The 24800-nt window shown below is 45.6% G+C and overlaps 1 protein-coding gene and 2 non-coding genes across 11 annotated transcripts in view; 1 reads left to right on the forward strand and 2 right to left on the reverse strand.

Moving 5' to 3' along the window:
- The window catches only part of Dzank1 (double zinc ribbon and ankyrin repeat domains 1), a 54445-nt gene extending 36473 nt beyond the window's left edge, over window positions 1-17972 (forward strand). For 5 of the 9 annotated variants that reach the window (XM_013070752.3, XM_013070753.3, XM_004840869.4 and 2 more), the window contains 10 exons: window positions 115-237; window positions 970-1134; window positions 2430-2613; window positions 4466-4569; window positions 8091-8165; window positions 8710-8806; window positions 9245-9339; window positions 11730-11810; window positions 12644-12762; window positions 16803-17972. In XM_013070752.3, the coding sequence (XP_012926206.1) occupies window positions 115-237; window positions 970-1134; window positions 2430-2613; window positions 4466-4569; window positions 8091-8165; window positions 8710-8806; window positions 9245-9339; window positions 11730-11810; window positions 12644-12762; window positions 16803-17043 (1284 nt within the window). In that variant the 3' untranslated portion in view covers window positions 17044-17972. Of the gene's footprint in view, window positions 1-114; window positions 238-969; window positions 1135-2429; window positions 2614-4465; window positions 4570-8090; window positions 8166-8709; window positions 8807-9244; window positions 9340-11729; window positions 11811-12643; window positions 12763-13519; window positions 13954-15890; window positions 16492-16802 lie in introns of those variants that run through there. The other 4 variants (XM_021255110.2, XM_021255109.2, XM_087189039.1 and 1 more) reach the window with 4 other exon arrangements.
- On the reverse strand, window positions 6832-6903 carry LOC147824626 (small nucleolar RNA U2-30). Its single transcript, XR_015442090.1, has one exon. It is a non-coding gene; the product is annotated as a small nucleolar RNA U2-30 (small nucleolar RNA).
- LOC147824627 (small nucleolar RNA U2-19) lies at window positions 7000-7079 on the reverse strand. Its single transcript, XR_015442127.1, has one exon. It is a non-coding gene; the product is annotated as a small nucleolar RNA U2-19 (small nucleolar RNA).
- Window positions 17973-24800: the final 6828 nt, after the last annotated feature.

Raw genomic sequence — 24800 nt, forward strand, 5'->3', positions numbered from 1 at the left:
TGTTTGGGGGCTTGCATTGTTTGGGGGCTTGCATTGTTTATTCCTTTGTTGGATTGGGTGGGAGTGTGAGAATATGGGGTTGATCCTGCCTATCTATGCCACTTTGTTCACCAGTCCTGGAACAGTGGCGAGAAAGCACCCCCTCTGCTGACCCAGAAAGGGGAGACCACTTCCTGGTGCAGATGTGGCTGCCACAACCTCGGGGAGGCAATCTTCTGCGACTGGTGTGGAGCCAAGGTGGGTAGTGCAGCACCCCCTTCCTGCAGGAGGCCAGGCTCTTCTCTTGTGGCCACTGTGAGCTTGGAGACAGATGACAGATTCTCTTACACTGAGCACTGTCTATCATTGCCATTTCGACTCACATTTCTTTGAGGTTAAATTGTTGTACTCATTTATTGACCATTGACATTTGTTCTTTTATGACTCGTGTTTTCCCTACCTTTTAAACAAAACATGGAAAGTTATATGTTTATTTGTCTGAGTACCTTCAAAAGGTTTAGAGGAGGGATTATCTCCCTTCTCATCTAGCTCCACTGTTCCGTTCCCCAGAAGTAATGGCTACCACTCAGTTTCTGAGTTGCTCTGCTCGTTATTAGTACATTTATAAATGAGCTGGTGTTACCATAAACAAGGATCCAATCCTTTTCCTCCAGCAACATGTCTTCATTCTTTCCAGTAGCGTCATAATATCCCATGTCTGTGTGTACAAACCATGATGCCTTTAGGTCACCCATCCCCTATTGCTGGACACATAGGTTATTTCCTGTTATTTCCTCTGAAACTCTACTGCTCTAAGAGATGCCCCAGAATATATTTCTTTGAGTACTTGTCCACACATAGCATGAATTCTGGAAGGTGGTGTTGCTGGGTCAAAGGGCATGGGCACATGTTGTTTTGGCTAGTATGGTATAAAAAAAATTTTTGTGGGCAAATTATAGCTCTAATACAAAAATGTCCTCTCTCCTCTAGCTTGGCCTTTCTGCTAGCCACTCCATCTGCCCTAAATGTGGGGCCAGCAATCACCCATCTGCTCAATTCTGTGCTACCTGTGGCGTTTGTGTGAACTCCATGGCAAGACAGAGCCTGGATGGCAGCCCGACTGTCCTAGCTGGGGAGCCGCACCCCACTTCTCAGGTGAGGTTTCCACTGTGGTCAGAACTGGTGCCAGGGGAGGGCACTGCTCTGAATTTCTGCACACAGACCCCTGACTCAGCAGCCCAGGGCAAGAGAGCCAGACTCTTTAGGCTGTCCTCATGAACTTTCAACTAGATGTGTATGTGGCTACACTCAATCAATTTAGGCTTTAAACATGCAAATTTCTTCAAAAATCGAAGATCTAAGTAAGTATACATTTGGCTGTTGTAGATTAAAGTTGACTAGTGTTTGCAGGCAACAGGCAGAATGGCAGTAGTGTTGTTGAGTGGATCTCAAAGATAGAATGTACCTCCCTTGAGTTGTACTGGTTGCGTCTTGTGACCTTTCCACTGCTCTTCTGTAGTGCAGAAAGCTTACTTCATGTACTGACGATTGCTCTTGGCTGTTTACAGCACCTGGGCAGAGCTTGAGGAAAACGTCACACGGTCATGGGCACAAGCACTTGAGCTCTAACATCCAGCTTCCTCCCAGCCTTTATGAATTTTCTAATCTCCATAAAGATTTTCCAGGTTTCTTCTTATCTCTGTATTAAAAGAATTGAAAGCTAACAGTTACTGGAGGGAATGCTCATGTGCTCAGCACCTTCCACACAGTTTTAGGGAGTTCATGGCCTTTGTGACCCAGATTAGAAGATTCCTGGGACCACTACTAGCCCGTATGATGCCTTTGTGTAAATGAAGCAAAGGTGGTCTTTTCTCCAGACACTTGACTGCCATCTATTGGAAATTGATTATAGTACATGAAATTTGTTAGACATTTTCTTACCTCTCCCAGAAAAATTGTACTAATATGCAAATATATACCTTGTCCAGCATGTGAATGGCACCTCTTTAGAATACGTGACATTGTACAGTATACAGCCTATACAACCTTACATGGTGATCCTCTCAGGCCCCCAGATCCCTATGCAAGAGTATACCAGAGAAAATGTTGGTGCCCAGTAGTTAAATATCAGGTGTTGAGTAGTTGCAGAGGGAAGTCTATGTTCCATTGGATTGTGGAACTGAGAGGATAGATATGGCCTAGGCTCTGGGCAGGAGAGGAATTTGAGACAATAAATGAACAAAGAAAAGGGGCTGGCTTCATGGATCAGGCTGAGAATTGCCAGGAAAAAAATGGAAGCCAGGAAGTTGGGGCAGGGATGTCTTTGAAAGAACAGAGTTTTGGAGGTGCTTTTCTTTCTGATTAGAATCCCTTTGCATGAGTAAAATGGAGGTGGATGATTAACTAAATGATATCCTAATTTTAAAAAACTGTTTTCTGCCTCATTCTAGCCCCGATATGCTTGGCAACCCCTAACTGTCCCTCTGCCCAGCGCTGATGCTGGGCCTAAGAAGCATGTGGGCACCCAGACCGTGGGCCTCTTCTACCCGTCTGGCAGGCAGCTGGCCTTGAAGGAGCCGGAGGTGGAGACACGTGGCCGCATGCCCCCACTCATGGCCATCAGCCCAGGCAGAGGTGAGGCCCAGCGAGGCCTCCTCTGGGCCAGGAGACCCGCGTGTCTCTCCTTAGTGAGTGTTTATGTACGTGCAGGAGATAAGTCCCTTACATTTCCCTTTTCAAGTCATTTTCTTTGTGTGAAGAATTGGGCTCTTCCTTGAGCCCTCAACACTCTGATATTTTAACTCGTAACCCTGTGTCTAGCTCGCCAATCACAGAGCACACGTGGAGCCCTTTCGCCCTGTCCACACAGTAGACATGTGCTGAGTCTACACCATGGCTGTCACCACCCCAGCTCCTGTCTTTCAATTGAGAAAGAATCCACACACTATGAAAGCTGCCATGTCAACCATTAGAAACTGTACGATTCAGTGATGTGAATTCCATCAACAGCACCCTTCGGCCAGCACCACTAGCTCCTGAACACTTGTGTACCCCCCAGAAGTGACCATGCTCTTTAAGTGTCACTGCCCATGTCCCACCTCCCGTGGCCTGGAACCACAAACCCACTCTGTCTTTAGGGCTTCAGGGCTATGCCTCTTCTAGACATTGCCCTCAGATGGAAACGAGTAATAGGTGACCCTCTGTAGCTGGCTTCTCCCACCCAGTGCAGTGTTCTGCTTCATTCATGCTGCAGCAGGCCCAGTACTTCATTTTCTTTCTATGCCCATAGAAGATGACGCATGAATCCATGCCATCCCATCTATCCACCCATCAGTTGGTGGACATGGGACTTGTTCCCACCTCTTGACTCTTACAAATCGTGCTGCTGTGAGCATCTGCTTTTCTGTAGCTGTTTCCGTTTCTCCTGGGGTCATGCACAGGAGTACAGTTGCTGGGTTACATGGTAACCTTATGTTGAACTTTCTGAGGAACTTCTGGGCTGTGTTCCAGCTTCTGTACTATTTTCCATCCTGACTAACAGTGCATGAAGGCTCTGACATCTCCGCATCTTTGCTGTCACTTGTAATGATCTGACTTTTTCATTATTGTCATCCTTGTGGGTACAAAGTGACATCTCATTATTCTTCTAATTAATATTTCCCTAACCAGGCATGGTGGCGCACACCTGTAATTCCATCAGTGCTGTGGTAGATCCCATCCCTCCTGGCCTTAAGGCATGGCTGTTTCCCCTCCTTTGGGATATGGACTGGCCTTGTAGCTTGCTTTACCCATAGGAAATAGTAAAGGAGACAACGTGACAGTTCTGGGATTAGGCCCGAAGATGGAAGACTTCTGCTTCTACTTCCACTGAGAATCCAGCACTGTGTAGTATGGGTTACAAAATGTGGTGTATGGTGTGTGGTCAGCTGATGGCCCATCCTTTCCATGGCTCTTGACCCACACCACCAGTGTGTGCAGCACCCAAGGCCTCTGCAACATCCACTAGCACACAAGAAGCCAGCATCTGGCCTCGTGTGGTGCCTTCCATCCTTCAGTGGCAACTAAGCCAAATGTGTCCAAGCCCCTTGCAGACCATAAAGGGACATAGGAGATTGTTTGGAGTGATGAAAATGTTCTGTATGTTAATCGGGATGTATACATTTGCCAAACCCAAAGTGTATATTCAAAAATTATATAAGTTAAATGTGAAAGAATAATAGAAAAAGAAGGGTTTCATGTGTGGCAGTCAAAGTATATTCTTTTGCAATCTTCCAATATTCTACGACTCATCATGTATAATAAGAAGCTGGAGAGGGGAGGATGGAACAAATTCTGGTGCACAAGTGAGATTCAATAAGGAAAAAGCATGGCAAGGTTTGGGAAAGGAAAATAGCCTCCTTGAGAGTGGATGTCCCACATGACCCATCTTTTTCTCAGACTCAGGAGAATTATCTGTATGTCTGGGTTCTCTTTTTTTTTTTTTTAGGATACTGGAGAAAACAGTTGGATCACATCTCTGCTCACCTCCGGTCCTACACTCAGAACAACCCTGAGTTCCGGGCCCTGGTCTCAGAGCCCAGGATGGGGAAGGTAGGTGAGAGGCCACCCAGGGGTCTGGCTTCCTTCGGGGCTTGCTTGACTTCTTGCGTTTCCTGCTCTGCCCTCTGCCCTTCCTCGCTGTCTGCCCTGATAATCATGGACTCTTGATGACTGTCTCAGGGTCTGCTTCTGTGGCACCCACCCTAAGATAGGAAGATCCTGAACATCTCATGCTTTCAGTACCACATAATATGGCAGAAATCCCAATGGCTGGAGCTAAAAAACCCCAAAACATTTAGTGCAGCTGCACTGTACATTTAAAACACATGCTGTGTTAATATCTAACAGCACTAGTATTTGAGTGTAAGAGTTTCCATCCTGCAGTGCACCTGTAACAGCATTGTGTCCATCAGCCCAGTCCTCATAGCAACCCTGCAAAGCAAGAGTATTACCTTTGTGGCCATTTTTATTAAAAATAACCATAGATTCTTTGACAGTCTGCCCTTCAAGCAAATGTCCCCATGAATCTGAATGGGTTTGTGACTGGTCAACTAATAGAGCATGGTGGGAGAGATGCTATGGGGCTTGTGGGCTTGGTCACACCAGGCCATGTGGGTTCTCTTGCTCAGCACCCCCACCTCCAGCAGGTCCTGTAGCCCAGTCTCCCTGCTGAGAGAAGCACAAGCCTCCTGGGGCAGCCACATGAGGGGGCCTGTGTATGGCCCGAGCTGCACCCAGTCCTCAAGTCATCCCAGCTCAGGGGCCAGGCAGATTAGTGCCAGACTTTACATGTTTCTGGCCCCCAAGCTTCCCACTACCTCTACCCATGTCAGTCTTCCCAGCCGAGGCCATGTGAGCCTGTGAACATAATCAGTGGCAAGGCATTCTGCATAGCAGTGGGTGTGCAGAACAAGCCTTATGTGACACCCAGGATCATTGAGGCCCAGAGAGGTTTGGTGACCTGGCTGCATTTGCCCTGCTGGGTCTCAGAGGATTCAGATTCAAAGTGGATCCATCAGATCCCAAGCCCCGTGCCCTTCGTTTAGCACTGCATCACCATCATGAGAACACAATGCAATGTGCAAACCTTGCCTCTGTTTGTCCCAAGACCTAAAGGAACCTTTTCAAATCAGCTATCCACTCCTCTGCTACCAAATAGGTCATCAAAACTGCCTACTTTTCTTTTCTTTTTGAGGGTTTTTGTTTGGTTGGGTTTTTTGCTTTGTGTTTTTTGTTTTTTATTTTTGAGACGGGGCCTCACTATGTAGTTCAGGCTGGCCATGAACTCACTGTGTAGCTCAGGCTGGCCTCCAACTCATGGCGATCCTCCTCCCTCAGCCTTCCAAGTACTGGGATTACAGGTGTGTACCACCACACTGGGCCACAAAAACTGCCTAATTTTCAAGTATTGCTCCGTTTCCTTTGGTAAGTGGTTTTGGCACTTTATAAATTCTTCAGTCTCATTTGGAGGTCTGCAAGCTCTGCCCTCTGGGACAAATCTGACCTGCTGCTCAGTTTTACAAAATAAAACTGGACCAGAGCTACAGCCATTCATTGATATGTTATCTGTGGCTGCTTTGTATACAACACAATATTAAATTTTGTGATAGAGAATTCATGGCCCACAAGATCTCAAATATTTATTATCTGACCCTTCTTGAAAACATGATCTACCCTCTGTTCATAGCTTTTTTTTTTTTTTTTTGGTACCGGGGATCAAACTTGGGACCTCGTGCTTTCAAGGCAGGTGGCGGAACCACTGAGCTAAATCCCCGGCCCTCCTCTGTTTGAGTCTAAACTCATTCTACCCGTTACAGAGAAAGCTGCTCAGCTGTGATATTGTCCTTTAGTTATGACAACTGTCCTTTGGTGCCAAGGCCTGCCCCCCTCAATTAACAGGTCACTTTTTCCAAGGTGATGACATCCAGTCTCATGGTTTGATTAAAGTCTGTCTCACGGGCCAGGGATATAGCTCAGTGGCACCACGCCTGCCTCGAAAGCACAAGGTCCTGAGTTGAATCCCCGGTACCAAAAAAAAAAAAAAGATTATAGTTTGTCTCTTGAAGAACGTGTAAATTTTCTAATGCAGTCTGAAAATCTATCCTTTGATTGAAGTATTTTGGTCAGTTATAATAGTGGAATTATAGATATGGCTAAATATGGGTCTGCCATTTTTCTCTTTTCTTTTCCTTGTTGTTGTCCCCCCCCACCAGGAATCAAATTCAGGACCTTGTGCTTGCAAGGCAGGCGTGGTGCCACTGAGCTAAATCCCTGGCCCTTATTTATTTGTTTGTTTGTTTGTTTATTTAATTCTGAGCTCAGGTCAAGTATAAAAACCTTTATAATTACAAAGGACAGTAGTAAAACCTTTTCTTATCATTACTCAGAAATGATTAGACAGACAGACACACACACACACACACACACACACACACACACACATTGGACATAGCCCTTACTGTTTTATTGTACAGACTTGCTTCCCAGAACTATAGAGACCATGCATCAGGGAGACTGGGAGGTCTTCTGATGCTCACATTTGGCTATTTTCATCCTTGATCCACTTCAGTAAGAGCAGATCTCAGAGAATATTTATTTATATTTTGAGATGGGGGGTCTCGCTGTGTAGCTCAGCCTGACCTTGGGCTCATAACCCTTCTGCCTCAGCCTCCTGTGTGCTGGGATTATGGAGATGTGCCACCACACCCAGCTGTGTGTGTGTGTGTGTGTGTGTGTGTGTGTGTGTATGTGTATGTGTATGTGTGTATGTTGAATCCAGGACCTTGTGCATGCTAGGCAAGTGCTGTACCACTGAGCTACATCTCCAGTCCTTTTCTATAAGTGCCACGTGCTAATACACCACTGGAGTGCCTCCAGCCCTTTTCTAAAATTTTTATTTTTATTTTGTTAATTTTATTTTTTTGGTACTGGGCATCAAACTCGGGTCCTTGTGCTTGCGCAGCAGGCAGTGAAACCACTGAGCTAAATCCCCGGCCTAAAATTTTTATTTGAATAGGGTCTCACTAAGTTTCCCAGACTGGTCTCAAACCTGAGATCCTCCTACCTCAGCCTCCCAAGTAGCTAAGATTACTGGCTTGTTCTTTGTTTTCTACTTATCTTTTTGTTTGTTTGTTTGTTTGTTTTGAGACAGGCTCTCCCTATGTAGTTCAGGCTGGCCTTGAATATTTTCTATTTATTTGATCAAGTATTTGTTCCCCTGTTTCTCTTATCTTACCTTCTTTTGTGTTAATATTTGATGAAAAAAATCAAAAGGGCTGGAGAGGTAGCTCAGTGCTCCCTAGGTTTGAGTCCCATTACCATTTAAAAAAAAAAAAAGGAGCCGGAGATTTAGCTCAGTGGTTCCGGCACCTACCTTGCAAGTGCAAGGTCCCGAGTTCGATCCCCGGTACCAAAAAAAAAAAAAAAACGGAAAGAAAGTCTGTGTTGAGGAAAGAGAGAAAAGAAATTTGATTAAAGTTAGAACTTAACATCTCAGATCTTCTGGACTATGGTGCAAGTCAATGAGTCCAAGTACCCACAGTTGTGAATTCTCTTTAAAATTCTTCTAAAAGCTCATCTCTGCCACTGTCCATGAAGATGGCTGTGAAGTTAGCATCAGGCTGAATTATATTCAAGTCTCCAACAAGGTAAGGAGAGCCTCAGAATTTACTCATTTGTGAATGGACTCAACTTGGGAACTGTGGAAACACTTCTGTGTCATCAATAGAAAGGAACAGTGTCCCAGTACAGTACTATGAAATGTGACTACAGGCACGACCACTTCATAAGTGAGGAAACTGAGGCTTGGAGAAATTAAGGAACCTGCTTCCTCCTAGGCCACTAAGCTAGTAGGTGACAGAACCAGGAATCTCACTGAGGCCATAGAACTCCCCCACATGCTACCCTGACTCCAGGACACTGACAGGATCCCAGGAGAGGGACACAGCTCTTCAGGCATGGGGTGATGGTGACTGGCAGAGGCCTGTTGGGATACCATGGCAGAGAGAGCCCATGGAGGGCAGCTGAGGAGCTGAGGAGGAGGCGGAAGGCCACGTGGCCTGGGGAGGGAGGAGGCAGGAGGGCAGCCCAGGCCTGGGCCCCCAGGAAGGACCAGGTCAGCAGGAAGCCTCTTCTTCCCATGGAGACACAGTCGCCTCTTCAGCCTGTGCTTGGATTTCTTCTCCCTGTCAGAACCTGTACCTCAGCAAAGCAATGGACTTAAGCAACCGCTTTCTCAGCAGTATCACCGAGGGTGGTGATGGCCTCTACGGCAGCAGGTCCAGCTTGGGTGAGTCCTGCCCTCCCAGAGATTTTCCAGCCATAGGCCAGAGACTCACAGATGTCCCAGGATAGCAGAGAGTTGCTACCAACTTTCCAGCCGTATCACGAATCTCACTGTCACCTCCCAGAAATTTCCTTTGTCTGGCTTCTCTAAAGTCAGAGGTGGGATGTTTGAAACCTTCATGGGGTTGGGGACAGTCATGGTGGGGTGAGGGCCATGGGCCCTTCGAAGCCTGAAAGTTGAAGTCTCTTCTGTGTCCATCCTCCCCCTCACATGCTGGCTCCTGGACAGGGGGGTGGCTCAGGAGTCCCTCTGCCAGCCAGGTCCAGTGCAAGGTTCCATAAAGGCCACTTTGTCCCTCTGACCTTCAAGGGGTGTGGCAGTAGCTCCTTATGGGGGGGGAGTGGGGAGGGACTATTGTGGTTCTTGTCTCTGTCATTTCAGTGAGTGACTACAGCCAGAGTCCCTCAGACTCTGAGGTCAAGAGGATGAGGAACATCAAAACCAAAAACTTTCACATAAAGAAAGAGCAGCCGAGGGTACGTGTGCTCCTTGGCCTTGGTGGCTTGTTCCTCCAGACTGTCGTTTTCTATTTACTTTGATATTTTCTAAATGGAATATTTCTGTTATCTGTTCATTTCTTATAATGGCATATTTGTATTTCATGGGAGCAGAATCCTTTAAAATATCCCCAGATTGTGAATTAGAGTTGGTGTCTCATCAGCTTCCTGGTCCGCCTGTTTATCCTGGGGTCAGCCTTGTCTGCCTGCCTCTCTCTGTCTTGCATTTGGTTGGGTCCTTGGTTGCCTGGTCATTTGACAAGTGAAGGGCTGGTTAGATTAGCACCTGCGCCTGGCTCGGGTGTGAGGGCCCAAAGTCCCTGTGTGGGTGGACAGTGCTTCTGTGGGACAGGCTTCCCCGGAGGCATTTGGCAAAGAAAGCATCTGGGTCTCCTGCATTGCCAGTGTGAGGGTCCTAACTCTGGTGGCCAGGGTGTTGGTGCTGTGACACGCTCTCGTTACCCAGTGATTTCAGGGTCTGGGTTTGGCCTTTCTCCCTCCTTGGGCCCCAGTAGGAGCCCTCGCTGGGTGAACCTGTCCTTTCAGGGCTTAAGCAGAGAGCATGAGCCTCCTCCCTTGTCACATGGGAGTGAAGGAGACAGACACCCTCGATCTCAGCTACTCACAATTATCCTCTAATAATAACACACCTATGTCCATCAGCACCACTCGATTTGGGAGGAAGACTTTAGAACTGTTTCACATTCAAAGGCATATGATTCTGTATGCTTTTCCACTTTCTCCCAGTTTGAAATATTGTAATGAGTAAAGAGAAGTTTAGAGCTCCCCGAATTTTTTTAACTATTATTTTATTGGTACATTTTAGGTATACAATATAATGACATTCATCATTGGAAATTTGCACCTTTACATAATCCATCTTGGTCCTTATTTTTACCCCTTCCCCTCCCCTCCCTTCAACCCCTCCATCCCTCCCTATTTACAAAGACTTTGTTTCCATTTTTTCATTTTCTCATATTAATTCCATTCCCTTCTTTCCTTTCCCCACCCCCCACACTTCCCCCTCCATTTTGCTCCTTTTCCTCCTATTTCACATTATCTATTACACCTTTTAGTCCTTATTTACACTTTCAGTTTCTCACACTAGAGAAACTATTCGGTATTTACACGTGTCCTGTTTATTTCACTTAAGAGTATCGCCTCAATGTGCATCCATTTAGCTATAAATATCTCTAATTTCTCATTTTTTATGGCTGAGTAGTACACCATTCTAATAAAAAAACCACATTTTCTTTATCCAGTTAGAGCTCCCCGAATTTAGCAGTTTACAGCTTTGAGATTCCTCCCATTTCCACCAATGTGACCTGAGTCCCCTTATGGGCCCTTTACTTTCTCATTTGCATTAGGGGCTGAGGTTCATTCACTAATTCAGTGGTTACTTTTGAGCACACATACTCCAGTCGTGGTTTTAGATGGTGAAAAGAAAACATGAGCCGAAGATAGAGATATCTCAACTTCATGAAGCTGACATGCTACACATTTTCCCATAAGGGACACAACTGGTATAAAGAGCCCCCCTGCCCTTCCTGGAGCCTTAGGGATTAGAAGTAGGGGAGCTTGTGTTCAGAGAGCAGGGGCAGAGAATGGGGGGACCCACAACATGGACTCACAGGAGCAGAAGGAGTGGATTGTCTCTCTACTCAACACCTGGGCAGTGCTGGTTCTGTGACCACCGCAGTTGTCTTGGGGACCGAGGGCAGAATATTACAGAAAGGAATGCGTCCTACTTTGTGGACTGTTTCCTTCACCCTTCCAGCATTTGAAATCCCACAGAAAAACTATATATAAAGAAGAATTCAGAGCATCTTAAAAATAGGAAAGAAAAATAGAAAATAGAAAATTCTTCAGACTTGTGGTGATAAATAAATGAGAGCTCTTTTCTCTGAGCAAGAGGCTGGCTGTCGAATCACTCACTTCTCAGGGGAGCACATGTTCCAAATGGTCACACACAGGCGGGCCGTGGGCACTGAACAGTCCATTTTAGGGTTCACCTGGCTGCTTTTCCTGAAACGTGCTTAATGAAGCTGCAGTGGGGTTCCTGGGTGTCTGTAAGGTCTCTCACAGTCATACAACAAGGTCAGCGCAGACCTGTGCCCAAGGCAAGGTTTTGGAGACCAGCAAGGTTGATGTTAGATATGGATGTTTGTGCTGCTGGCCCTTGAAGACCATGTGCACACACACACACAACACTCATACACAGACACATGTGTGTGCTCTCACACTCGTCCCCCAGTGTGGTCAGTGCTGCACTGAGCTTGGAGAGGAAGGGCTGGCCTTAAGTGTTGCCCTTGGACTCATTGGCATGGGCTTTGGGAGTGGTGGAAGTAACTTGTTCTGTAATCCTGCAGCCTAGAAGCAGACATCGGGTGGAAGAAGTGGGCCTGGCAGGGGACAAAAGAGTCTCTGTGCTTGAACAGCTGCTGGACAAGGTGAGCCCTGAGCATAGCCACAGCCAGAAGCCGGAGCAGGAAACCCAGGCCAGACGGTGGAGCCCCACCCCTGTAGTCCACCTTGAGAATGGCTCGTCAAAAGCTTTGCAGTAATATATTACCGTTTTTGGTTTTAATAGCAAAGAAAGTAGTTGGACAAGCACGGATGAGCCCAAGTAACAGGCACAAGGCTGGACAGAGAGTCCCTGGTCCATGACCCCATGTGACCTTCAACCTACTTTCCCAAAGAAACCAAAGTGCTCAGGGTGGCGCCCCTGCTGATGCAGGGACCTCTCTCCTCTGGCCTTGGCAGCTGGGTCCATTACAGTAAAGTTGGGTCTTAAAGTTCCTGGTTCTCCTCTCCTTTGACCTAAAGTCAACCTAGTTTCCTCTCTTTTCTTTCTTTTTTCTTTCCTTCCCTTTTTTTTTCTCCCCAGTACTGGGGATTGAACCCAAGGTCTTCACACTGAGCTACTTCCCCAATTTTTTTTGTTATTTAGAGACAAGGTCTCACTAAGTTGCTAAGTTGCCTGGCCTGGGCTCAAACTTCCCATCCTCTTGCCTCAGCCTCCCAGAGTGCTAGGATTACAGGCATGCACCCTCTGGTCTGGCTCTGTCATTCTTTTTTTTGTTGTGGGGGGGGGGGGGGCGGTACCAGGGATTGAACTCGGGACTTTATGCTTTCGAGGCAGGTGGCGGAACCACTGAGCTAAATCCCGACTCCCGGCTCTGTCATTTCTTTACAGGACCTGTGTTATGCTTAATAGGGTAGTAACAGGAGGCTTCTTTGGTCAGGGTTTTGTAGCAAGCTCCTCCTTCCCCATGTGCTGCAGGATACAGATCCTGACTGCAGTGACAGCACGGGCCGATCTGCTGCTGCCTTAAATAAGCACCAGGAAGCCATTCCAGTTCTCACTGGGAGAGGAGTGGATGTGGACCAGCAGTGGGGGCTGTAAGTGAAATGTGAACTGCACTGTGGGAGGGACAGCTGGGCCCCCTGTGGTGGAGCTCGGCCTAGGGCTCTGTGGTGGACTCTGAGCCACCTCCCCTGCCCACTGAACCCTCAGCCATTCTGATCAACTTCTTCCTTTACACCAGCTTTGCAGCTTCTGTTTTCCTGGCCGGGTCAAACAAAAATTTTTAAATGGCCTGCTGGGTTGCCTAATTTAGTCACTTTTATACTTTATAAATGGTGATACATTTTGTTAACTCACTGGAGAAAGAGACAAGAGACAGAGGTGTGTGTGGCGGAAAGAGAGAGAGAATATAAACTTTCTGAGGTTTTTGTTTGTTTGTAGTGCCAAGAATCTAATTCAGAGAATGCCAAGTGCTACAAGAAAATAAAGGTGGCAGAACAGAGGGCGAGGTCAGAAAACACTGCTAAGCACCTGGCCCAACCAGGGCTGGAAGTAGTCAGGACAGACTTGCTTAGATACAGAGTAGTAGCAGCGAAGTTGTTCCCTAGCAGCATGTTCCATTTTGGTCTAGAGCGAGATTATTTATGATACATCTGGCAGAAAGATTTTTAAAATTATGTTTCCTGAAAATAATTCATACATACCAAATAACTTTAATTTTATCAAAGTAAAGTGTGCACATGATAAAAAAAAAAATCAGATCCTGTGGGAGGATGTAGCCACCCTCTGCTGCCCCGACTTCCTTATCTCCAGAGACAGAAACAGCTACATTTAAATGTTTAAACTTTGCAGGGAGCCAATAATAACGGGTGTATTTCCATCACTACAACACACCTAATCCGGACTCCGGATTTAGCTCGTCCTCTGCTGATTTCTGCTTGAGGGATGATGATTTGCTTGCTGCCCTCACCTGGTCATTTCTGCCTTGCCTTCATGTTTTGATTGTGTGCTGTATTTCGACTATCACTTTTCAGTGGGAGCTCTTGGCTGCTTTGTGGGCAAAAGAAGGATAGTACGCCCTACCATTACCGCTTCTTCCCTTCTCACCGCACCTCACAACTTTCACTAGCACACAGTTAGCGTCTACAAGGCTGACCCAGTTGTCTCCACTCGTGTTAACATAATAAACTTCTATCCTTTGTCCATAGGCTGGTTGCAACAATTCAAAAGCAACCAAGGCCAATTGCATTGTAATAGGACTATAAATACTTTCATTGCAAAACCAAGTGGTGTGCTGGGTTTTTATTTTCTTGGTGTAAGATTGTTCATGATCCTTAGGCTGCTCAAAGTAAAATTTTCTTAGCAGAAATGTCAGATTCTCCATACACTCTACAAGTCATTCAGAAGTATGTCACATTTCATTTTCTTTCTCAAACCAAGAACAATTTGTGCAGTTTTGTGGTTGTTGTTTTGGGTTTTGTTTTGGGGGTTTTCTATGTTTTTTAGGGGGGTTGGTTTTTGAGACAGGGTCTTACCATGTAGTTCATACCAGCCTTGAACTCACTATGTAGCCCAGGCTGGCCTTGAATTCATGGTGATCCTCCTGCCTTGGCCTCCCAAGTGCTGGAATTACAGATATGTGCCACCACTCCCAGCTATTTGTGCAATTTTTCTAAGTCTTTGATTTTCCTGGAGTTTCTGAATCCTTCCCCTCAACCACAGTTTGGAAAAGAACATGCCTTCACATCCACAATCCCATCTGCTTTCTTTCTTTTTAAGTGCCATTCGTTTTAGAAACCTTCTTTTCAGAGTACACATTCTACACAGATTTGACCTGGCAGCTTTTCTTGCTGACTGCACAGTTGTTCTCATGGGATTTCTTTTTCTTTTTCTTTTTTTTTTTCTCTTGGGATTTCTTTTCATTGGCATCCATCTCTTTCTTGGTTTTGACTCCCATCAAGCAAGAGTGTGTCCTCAAGCTGCTTTTTCAGAAAGGATGCATGGGACTATGGGTGGTAAAGTGCTTGCCTAACGTGTGAAGCCCTGAGTTTGATCCAGAGAGAGAGAATGAATATAAACTTTCTGAGGTTTTTGATTGTAGCACTGAGAACTACACCCGGGACCTCACACCTGCTAGGTAAGCACACTACACAGAGCTGCATCTCTGGCTTCAGAGACACTTGATGAATAACTTGTCTGTTATTTCTGTGTTCAAACTAATTTTTCCTCGATCCTTGGAAATCCTTGCTGTATTGATTTCTACCATCCAGGATAAGCCATGAAAATTCTATTGCAAATTCTTGTTCCTTTGTGAGCTGTTTGTTTGTTCTTTCTGGAAGCATTTACCCTTGGTGTTAAATTTCACAAGTGTATTTATAGATTTTTTTATTCACCCAGTCCTTTCAGTCTAAAAAGTCATGTTTTTCTTCAGCTCAGGACAGTTTTTTTCTATCATCCCTTTGATATCTTTTCTCCCCTCCACTCTTTCTGTTTTTTCCTTCTGGAGCTACTAGTTGGAGGGTGGGCTCTTGAATTGATTGCTTGTGTCTTCTTTGTTTTCCTTTTGCCCGTATTTTTCATCTCTCTCTTTCTATATTTTAAAAGATTCTCCTAACTTAATTGTTCATCCCTCCCACTGAGTAATTTTTATTTCAGCAGTCCCATTTTCCCTTTCTAAGAGCTCCCTTTTGTTCTGTTTTCTTCCTTTTTATGTGCTCGTATTTTTGTGATATTGTCTTAAATCATTCTGAGGAGACCAGTTAGGTTTTTGTCTTTTAAAAAAATTTCTTGTTTAGCTTGCTTTTCTCTTTGATGTTGCAGATTTTTCTGAGACCTCTAGGACCCTTTATTGTCTGCCATATTTGAGGAAGGGGAATGGGCTGGATGAGTTGGAGCTCCAAACCCCAGTGGAGCCTGTCAACCAGGAGCTCTGTGGGAGATGGCGCCACTCCCAGGCTAGGACCAGGGGATTCTGGGAAATGGAAGGGCTCACCTCATACTCTTCAGAGAGGAGGCCACCATGCCCTTTCTCTACTGGAATAAACTTAGGCTGCAGGTGTTGGGGTTGGGGGTACCAAAGGCAGATGGTGGGTTGGGAGAGCACAGCCTTCAGTTGCCTACTTCGTTGCTATTTCCAGTCATGGTTCATGCCTTCCCTCTCTCCTGCTACCTCAGATTCAGGAGCCTTTTACTGATTCACATACCAACCCATCCTCCATTTCAGCCATCAAAGTCTCCCTCACCAGGTCAGACCTTAGCAGGAAAGCTGCAGAAACAGCCAGATGCACTTGCCCTGACCTCGAAGGCCAGCCTGCTGGGTTGATCTTCCCATCATGCCGGGCAAACTCACTGAAAGCACACTGCTCTCCCCACACAGAAGCAGGAGCTGCCCATACCAAGTCCCTGTGCAGATGGTGCCCAAGAGCTCTGGGCTAGAGATGTCTCCATGTTCAGTACATTTCCCAAACTTATCAGCATTTACTAAGTCAGCTACAAACCAGACTTCTGTGGATTTCTCATATTAAAAAATGAATATTTCTAGACTTTTGCACTCCATTGTGTATCAAAGCTGACCACATCACGGTATTCTCCAAGGGAAGGGGTGGGGGGACGCTCGAGAGGGTTTCCCTGGTTAAATAGGTCAGTGAGTAAAACCAAGACCCCTTTGGTCACATCGAACTTGCTGGTCTGATATTGCTAAGGATTTATACAGGCCCAGAAGGACAGCTCTTCACCAAGCAGCCCTGCTTGGCCTGGCTGGAAAGGAGGGCGTCACCACTGTACTAGGGGTTTCTGGGGCCACTGCGACCTGGTATGGACCCGAGAAGATGTTGTTATAGGGGCCTCAGCTCCTGAACTGCTGTGCCTGTGAATGTCCAGGTCACTCGGGGCTTTTCAGAGCACCCTGAGAGTGTGCCCACATTTGGCTGTAGGTTGTAGGATTTTGGTGCAGTGGGAACTGATGCTGGGCCTGCCAGTTGAAATCACACAGGTCCACAGTCATGGTGGCCTCCTAGGGAGGCTGGGGAGACCCAGCTGGGAGGTGCTGACTGACCTCCGAGGCAGGGAGGAATCAGGCACTCAGAATCCTATGCGGAGCCCTTCAGGGCTTTCTGTTTGCTGGTTTCCTTCACAGGTACAGCACGAGCCTCCAGAAGGTGGACACTCGAGGCCAGACAGCCCACAACCTGGCTCTGGAAAGGGAGGACCACCACGTCACCTTGCTCTTTGATGCTAAGTTCAGCCAGGAGCTGGGGGACCAGCTCAGCCAGCCTGAGAGCTGCAGCCCAGATGACTGTCAGGCCCAAGGCAGCTGCTGGTCCTCACAGAAGGAGCCACTCAGCACTGGCTGTCCTGTTTCTGAAGTGTGCATCTGAGATTGGGAACTGAGCTGGAGAGAAATTCTTAAGATTCTTTTTCTTTCTTTAGAGCTGGGCATGGTGATGCATGCTTGTAATCCCAGTGTTCTAGGAGGTTGAGGCAGGAAGAGGAAGACATCAAGTTTGAGCCCAGCCTGGGCAGCTTGGTGACTTTGCAAGACCCTGTCTCAGAATAATAAAAAAGGCAGGAGATACAGCTCAGTGTGAAGGCCCTGGGTTCAATCCTCAGTAATGAAAAAAAAAAATCTTTTTATTTTTTGATTAGTAGAAGCCATTTGTACCATGTGGGCTGCTCCCAATATACCTTGGAATGTGATGAACTTAATGCATACTTTTTAATGGTTTATTGCTGGGGTTTTTGGAGGGAATTTCACTTTTAATTTTTAATTTATTTTTCAATAGATAATAATTGCAGATGGTTCAGAGCTGAAAGGTATAAAGTAGTCTGTGGAGCAGTCTCCCTCCCATCCCTCCCTCCTCAGGGGCACCAGAGAGCCCAGGGCTGGCTGTATCATCCTAGGGTTGGATAAAAACACATAGGACACATGTCATGGGCCACGCACAGTGCATGTATAACATACATGTGTTCTTTCCCCTCATTAACACAATAGCAGCAAATTGCACACTGCTGTGCATCTTGTAGGTGGCCTCAAATTAGTATGTAAAGATTGAACTTTAAATTTCTACATTGAACTCATTGGTTACCATCATTTGTTGCTGGCTGGCAGCCCAGCTTCAGTAAAACCATTTGCAGGAATGCATGACTTTTACTGTTTTCTTGAGGTCATGATTTCAATCTAGGTTGCAATGCTGTAGTAGTAGAGCCTTGGAATTGTTCTACTGATGTAAACAGGGCATTTGTTCATTTAGAATAGTTCATTCAGGACAATAAACAACAGACCTGGTGGTGGTTGCTGTTGCCTTGACCTGTGCTGGTGCTTCGGTGTCCTCAGAGCAGAGCCCTGGGTCACCTGTGTGAGGAGCTACTGTATGGGTGGGCAGCGTCAGGAAGGACCGGGAAGCATGATCATCTGATCTGGCTGTGCAGCTGGAACCACCTTGCCCACAGTCATGGTTCCCTTTAGGGCCAGACTGAGGGAAAAGCTGTGGGATTCAGAAGGAAGGAAGGCCCACCCACAGCTCAGTGTCCTGCAGCTTGGTGTGGCCCTGACACTACTCTCACATCCTGCAGGCCTGGGATCCGCAGGGTTGAGTGCAGGGGGAGGTGATGGAGTCCAGGATTTCCCCAGAGAAGGATGGGCCTGTGGGCTCCAGGGACAATCCCCTCCAGGCTTGTCAATGTCCCTTGGGTTTTCTGTTCCCACCTTGAGCCCAAAAGGCCCCCAGTGCCCACCAGCTGGACCAGGGACATCTCATAGTGGGGCTCCTCCTTTCTCTAACGCCCACAGCCACACACATCACCGCCAAATTTCCTTTGGGCACAGTCAAGCCTCACTAAGCAAGCAAGATGCAGGAACGCACTTGCTGATGAAATTCCACAGGGCCACATAAAGGACTTTATAAATACTGAACTATGTGTTTCAAGAAAATCAAACACATTTTAAGGTCAGGCCTTTCCAATTTCAAAAGTCATGTTATTTTCTTGTCCTTTGTGAAGCTTTCTTTTCCTATGACAGTGTGTCAGTGCTTGGGGTAGGGGCAGAGCCGTGATGAGTGACATGGAAAAGGATTTGCTAAAGGGACGAGACCCTCTGGTGGGGCAGGGCCCCAAGTGTGACCCAAGCCCAAAGTCAGGCAGTACAGGTGGGTGTGAAGTGGGGATCAGTGCAGATAAATGGGGATGTCCATCCTGGAGGCCAGGAGTCTTGCAGCAGGTGCTTACAAATGAAGATTGCCCTTCTTGGTGTCAGCGTCGCACAGTGCTTTTGTGGCCCCTCTGTGCGATCTGGGGGCACTGGTGACTTTGCTTTCCATACTCCCTCCAGCTGGCCCTGCCCAGAGGGGGCTGCACAGATGCCTGATCCAGGTTGTGAGGGAGCTGAAGGCGGACACCGGTGGGAGCTGCAGGGTCACTGCTCTGGCCCAGCCAGGCCCTGCAGGTGGTGTTTGGCACCAAGCCAGCACCATGTTTGCCAAGTAGGGGACAGCAGTCAGCTGACCGTCCAGTGCTGGTGACAAAGACCACTGTCTTCCCTGGATCTGAACCCACTGCCATCTCTTCCCGATGCCCAGCCACTAATTTCAGAGGGGGAGTCCCTGCTTTGTGTCCTGTCCCATGTCACCACAAGGCTCCATTCCTATCTTCCCTTGAGGTGAGAAACTTCCCCTGTGTTTATTGGCAAGTTTGGTTCCTTATTTGTTCTTAATGATTTGGAAAAGGTCTTTACATGCCCTAGAATCAGAATGCTTTCCAGACCCTTGGCCAGTGCTGTCTTAATTCAGAATGTGGGCACACTCTTAGGGTGCTCTGAAAAGCCCCAAGTGACCCAGACATTCACAGGCACAACAGTTCAGGAGCTGGAGCCCCTGTTACATCCTCTCGGGTCCATAGGAAGTTGTGGTTGGCCCCAGAAACCCCCAGTAGAGAGGTGATGCCTTCCTTTCCAGCCAGTCCAAGCAGGGCTGCTTGGTGAAGAGTTGTCTTTCTGGGCCTGAGTAAATGCTTAGTTAATTCCCCTGGTTCTCCATTCTCCAGGGCACACAGCAGATAGCAGGGTGGAATCTGACTATTTTGTTATTTGTACTTTGTGTCATTTTCTCACCCCACCCCAATCACTGCAGTCTGTACAAGCAAGTGTATGACTTTTCATATAGAGAGATCACCAAAGGGCAGGGACATTGGGACAGTTCCTGTCCTGCTGCCTGATGTCATCCCCCGGGGTCAAGAGTATGAACAGAAGGTGCATATTTATTATTGGAAAAATCATAAAGCTTTGCTGGTGAGTGCTGTGATTTGAATGTGTCCCCCAAAAGTTCACAAGTTGAAAACTTAACTCCCGAATTGATAAGTTGATCTTGCCTGCAGGTGGGGACTTTGGGGGGTGATTAAGGTTAGATGAGGTCAGGGGTGCCAAGATGGCATTAGTGGCTTCCTAAGAAGAGGAAGAGCCCATGCTCTCACACTTCCTGTCTCACCACATGATACCCCACACCACGTTATGATTCAGCAACAAGGCAACAAGGCCGTCACCAGAACCCAGCCCCATGCTCTTGTACTTCCCAGACTGAGAACCATAAGACAGACTATGCTTTATAAATTATCTGGTTTCTGGTATTTTGTTATAGCAACAGGTAACAGACTAAACTAGTAAGTTTAAAACTATTGAAGGGGAGGGGAAGGATATGTTAAAAAAAGATGCACTATGTACATATATCAACTCTTCACAGTGAATGTAATAATTATGTACTGCAAACATGTACTAATAAAAACTAAAATTAAAATTAATTTTAATTACAACTGAGAGCCCCAGCACTCTGGGAGGCTGAGGCAGGCAGATTGTGAATTTGAGCCCAGCCTGGGCAACTTAGTGACTTGGTGAGAACCTGTCTCCAATTTTAAAAAATTTTAAAGGCTGGAGACATAGCTCAGTGTGAAGGCCCTGGGTTAATCCCAAGTATAGAAAAAACAAACAACTATTGAGAGCCTTTGGTCAATCTTGGAGAGAAGAGTCCTTTATGTTGGAAAATGGTGTATGGATTCATGTGTATTTTTTTCACTAGTAATTCACTATTTAAATAGTATCCCAATTTAAACAGTAATTCACTGTACCAGGATTTAAAAATCATTGAACAACAACAAAATAACAAACATATGAGAATTTTGATTTTTTTTTTTTTTTCTGGTACCGGGGATTGAACTCGGGTCCTTGTGGTTGTGCAGCAGGCAGCGAAACCACTGAGCTAAATCCCCGGCCCAGACTTTTGATTTTTAAAAAGTCTATCTTGGAAGAATAATCTGGAATAAAGACCCAAAATAATCGATAGTCTGAGCCAATTTGAATGAATAATCATGTTGCTCAGTTACTTTGGGAAAAATGCCTTTGGGTTTATGTACAAAAAAAATCCATAATGGAATGAATATTGATAACAACCTGCATTTTGGGTTCATTTCAGGAAAAAGCATGGTGAGCTCATGTCCACTGTTCCTGCCCCAAGTTTTAGGAAATTTGGATTTTAAAAAATTAACATCATTCTGGAAGGAAAGCATGACATGAAATTATGATCAAAATTATGTTTCTGAAAGGAGCCTGACAATTGGGATAGAAACCTATGAACAGATATCAATGAAATGGGTCCTGTCCCTGAACCCCTATATTTTACTGAGACTCCTTTGTCAGTTGAAACATCATTTTCTAAGAAAATCTCATCCTGGGTAGTCTTATTCCTGAGGGACATATACCTGAGTGTAATATGTAGAGACATTTTTGGATGTTACCCTGGGTGAGGGACATCAGAGAGACTGGCATCTAGTGTGTAGAGACCTGGGACGCTGCTGATTATACTGCAATGCATAGGTCAGCCATCCCAGAAAACGAGTAATACAACCCCAAGTATCGTTAGTGCTGAGGATGAAAAGCTGCTGCTAAGGTAGTATCCAAAGGACAAGGAAGGCTGTCAGAGTGGATTTTCCTGCTTGTCCACTCCCTGAGTGTTTCTACTTTCACTAAGGTGGTGGGAAATGCATTTGTGAAGGTAGCCCTGGCATCCTTAATGAGTCCTGAGGTGACTGTTCTCTGTGAGCCAAAAGTGACAGTGTGAACTACTGGGCTCTCTGAATTCAACAGAATACAGTAACAAGATCCTGGTGTTGTGAGGGTCAAATGGCAGCATTTAATTGACAAAGACAAGGAACCCTTGATTACTATAATGATCAACAGCACCTAAGCAATTATAAGAATAATCCAAACCATAGGAACCTTGCCATTTATTGGGTATTTGATTTTTTTTTTTTTTTGAAACAGTCTCACTATGTAGTTCAGGTTGGCCTTGAACTTGTGACAGTCCTCCTGCCTCAGCCTCCTGAGTGCTGGGACTACAGGTGTATGCCACCATCCTTGGGGCAAAGGTATTTGATTTTCGGTATTCCAAGAATTGAAAGTGATGGGGGCCGGGGATTTAGCTCAGTGGTGCCACCGCCTCCCTTGCAAGTTCAAGGTACTGAGTTTGATCCCCGGTACTAAGAAAAAAGAGAATTGAAAGTGATGGGCAGCATATAAACAGAAAAGCTCTAGATTTAGTGAAGCAAAGTCTGACTTGAATCATCACAACAGACAGCCATGGCCCCTTGACTATTCCTAGATGTAGGGAACAGGGAAAGGGGACGTTACTAGAACCTCTTCAGTAAGTCCTAGTCTCCTGTGAGCCAAGGCAGCACAAGGCGAATTACAGGAAAGGTAAAAAAATGAGACTAAGAAGCTGACCTTTGGGTCTGATCAGTGCTGCTGTGGACGGCAAAGACAAAAGTCCCCAGTTTACCCCACCTTTTATTCAGTACATCGGGAGAAACAAATGTAACATATGACTTGCAGAGAGTTCAGTCCATCCTGTGTAAATAAAATGTAACAATCCAAGAACAACGAGGAACTGAGCAGATGTTTGTTCCTCCCAGGATGTTTTCAGCTCCCAGGATGTTTCTTGTCCTGGAGCATCACCGGATCATTGAGGTCTCAATTGTGACTGGAGGCCAAAATGGAATTATGTCTCGGAATTCCATAGCTGGGCTGTAGGCAGGAGAACTGAGCTAACCAAATGATTTTTCCCTAAAATTATGTAGCATTGCTCCCAACACCTAGATATGAATAATTTCACAGACCCAAAGTCCTTTGGTGGGGGGGAAGCTATATCACCTAAAAGAAAGACCCTGTTACACAGCTTTCATTCAATATTTATATACATAGTATGTGTGTATATGAATGTATGTATATACATATACTAGAGAGTTGTAACCATCCCCCAAATAACCTGTGGCCATTTATAAGGTATGTGTGCACTGAAGAAGGGGAATAATCACATTTATTGGGGATTATTGAATAGTGGGTCTAACCTGACACTAACTACTGTGGTTTATCAAAGTAAGAATTCATTGAGGTCAGGTAGTCAGGGTTGTTTTGCAATAGGTCCTTTTCTACACAGCCGGGTGTTTCCCTGAACCTGTTATTCCCTAGTTTAAGAACACAGAGTTGGACCCACTATCAGAATCCTCACAACAATCAGAATTCTCACAACTATCAGAATTCCCACAATTTTTATCTGACTTGTAAAGTAAGGGCTGTTATTGTAAGGGAAAGGCTCTATTGAAAACCAAGTGTATACCATTCTAATTGCCTCTATCAAAGTAGTAAACTAAAGCATTACTATATCACTATAGTGATGAGTCCATCATCAAGAACTTCAGAGATGCCAAGGTGGTGCTTCCTAAACACACCTTTATGAAGTTTGCTTATTTGACAGAAAAGAGATGGTATTTGGAGAGTGGAACTGGATTCTTGTAACTTAATCAGGTGATCTCTGTAATTACAGCTGTCATTACCTTGCTAGAGTAAATCATACATTTGCTGTTTGATATGCAGCTGTTAATCTGGTTGATTGCTTTTCTCTATACCTTTTTTCTCCGTAAGATCATCAAAAGCAATTTGTTTTCACCTGACAGGCCCTGAAGTATACTTTCACTGTCTAATATGAGGGTTATGTAACTTTTCCTGCCCCATGACATAATCTGGCTGCACGGACATTGATAATCTCTTCATTCCTTGGCCTGGGGATTTAGCTCAGTGGTTCCGCTGCCTACTGCACAATGGCAAGGTCCCAAGTTTGATCCCTGGTACAAAAACAAACAAACAAACAAACAAAAACCCAAAAGAAGATAATCTCTTCATTCCATAGGACTTTACCTTATTACATCAATCTGATCTGAATATAAAGGGGAAGTTGGAATGCATGATGTCTTCTGGGATACTTCTCAGTACTCACATGTCCTGTAATTGAAAGACAATGGAAAATCACACCCAATATAGGGAAGATGGCTAATGACCCAACTCTTTAGAAATGAAAGTATGGGTCACCCCACTGGTCAAATAACCACGAATAGTCAAGGTGCTTATGGAAGGCAAAGGGAATACAAATTACATAGTACAAAAACATAGTTATAGGGGCGGGGATTTAGCCAGTGGTCCCGCCACCTGCCTTGCAAGCACAAGGTCCCGAGTTCTATCCCCAGTACCAAAAAAAAAAATAGCATAGTTATAATACCACGTAAAACCACATGACCAGTTGTAGAAATAAAGACTGTCATTGTTTTGAATTTTTTTTTAAATTATGTTTCTGGCCAGTTTCCATGAAACTTATCTTTCTGCATCATTTTGGGGAAAAAATTTGGATTAGACTTGTATCTAAAAATTCACTTTGGGGAAGGAAATGTTAGCATAGGGCTAAGGTCAAAAGAACCTACTTGTAGGGCCAGGGATTTAGCTCAGTGGTTCCAGTGCCTGCCTCACAAGCACAAGGTCCCAAGTTCGATCCCCGGTACCAAAAAAAGAACCTACTTGTTGGTCTAAATCTGGATTTGTAAAACAAAAAAAATCACATTTGGGGGCCATTTTGGAAGAACATCTGGCATAGGATTTATCTAGTAAATCTTACAATGTGCCAGGTGTGGTGGCACACACCTATGATCCTAGCACTCAGGAGGCTGAGACAGGAGGTTGCTGAGAGGCAGAGGCCAGCCTGGGCTACATAGTGAGTTCAAGGCCAGCCCAAACTACATAGTGAGACCTTGTCTCAAAAAACCTAAATAA

This window comes from Heterocephalus glaber, unplaced genomic scaffold (assembly GCF_053883595.1).
Source record: "Heterocephalus glaber isolate CG9 unplaced genomic scaffold, H.glaber_assembly_v1.0 deba00001532, whole genome shotgun sequence".
Lineage (NCBI taxonomy): Eukaryota > Metazoa > Chordata > Mammalia > Rodentia > Bathyergidae > Heterocephalus > Heterocephalus glaber.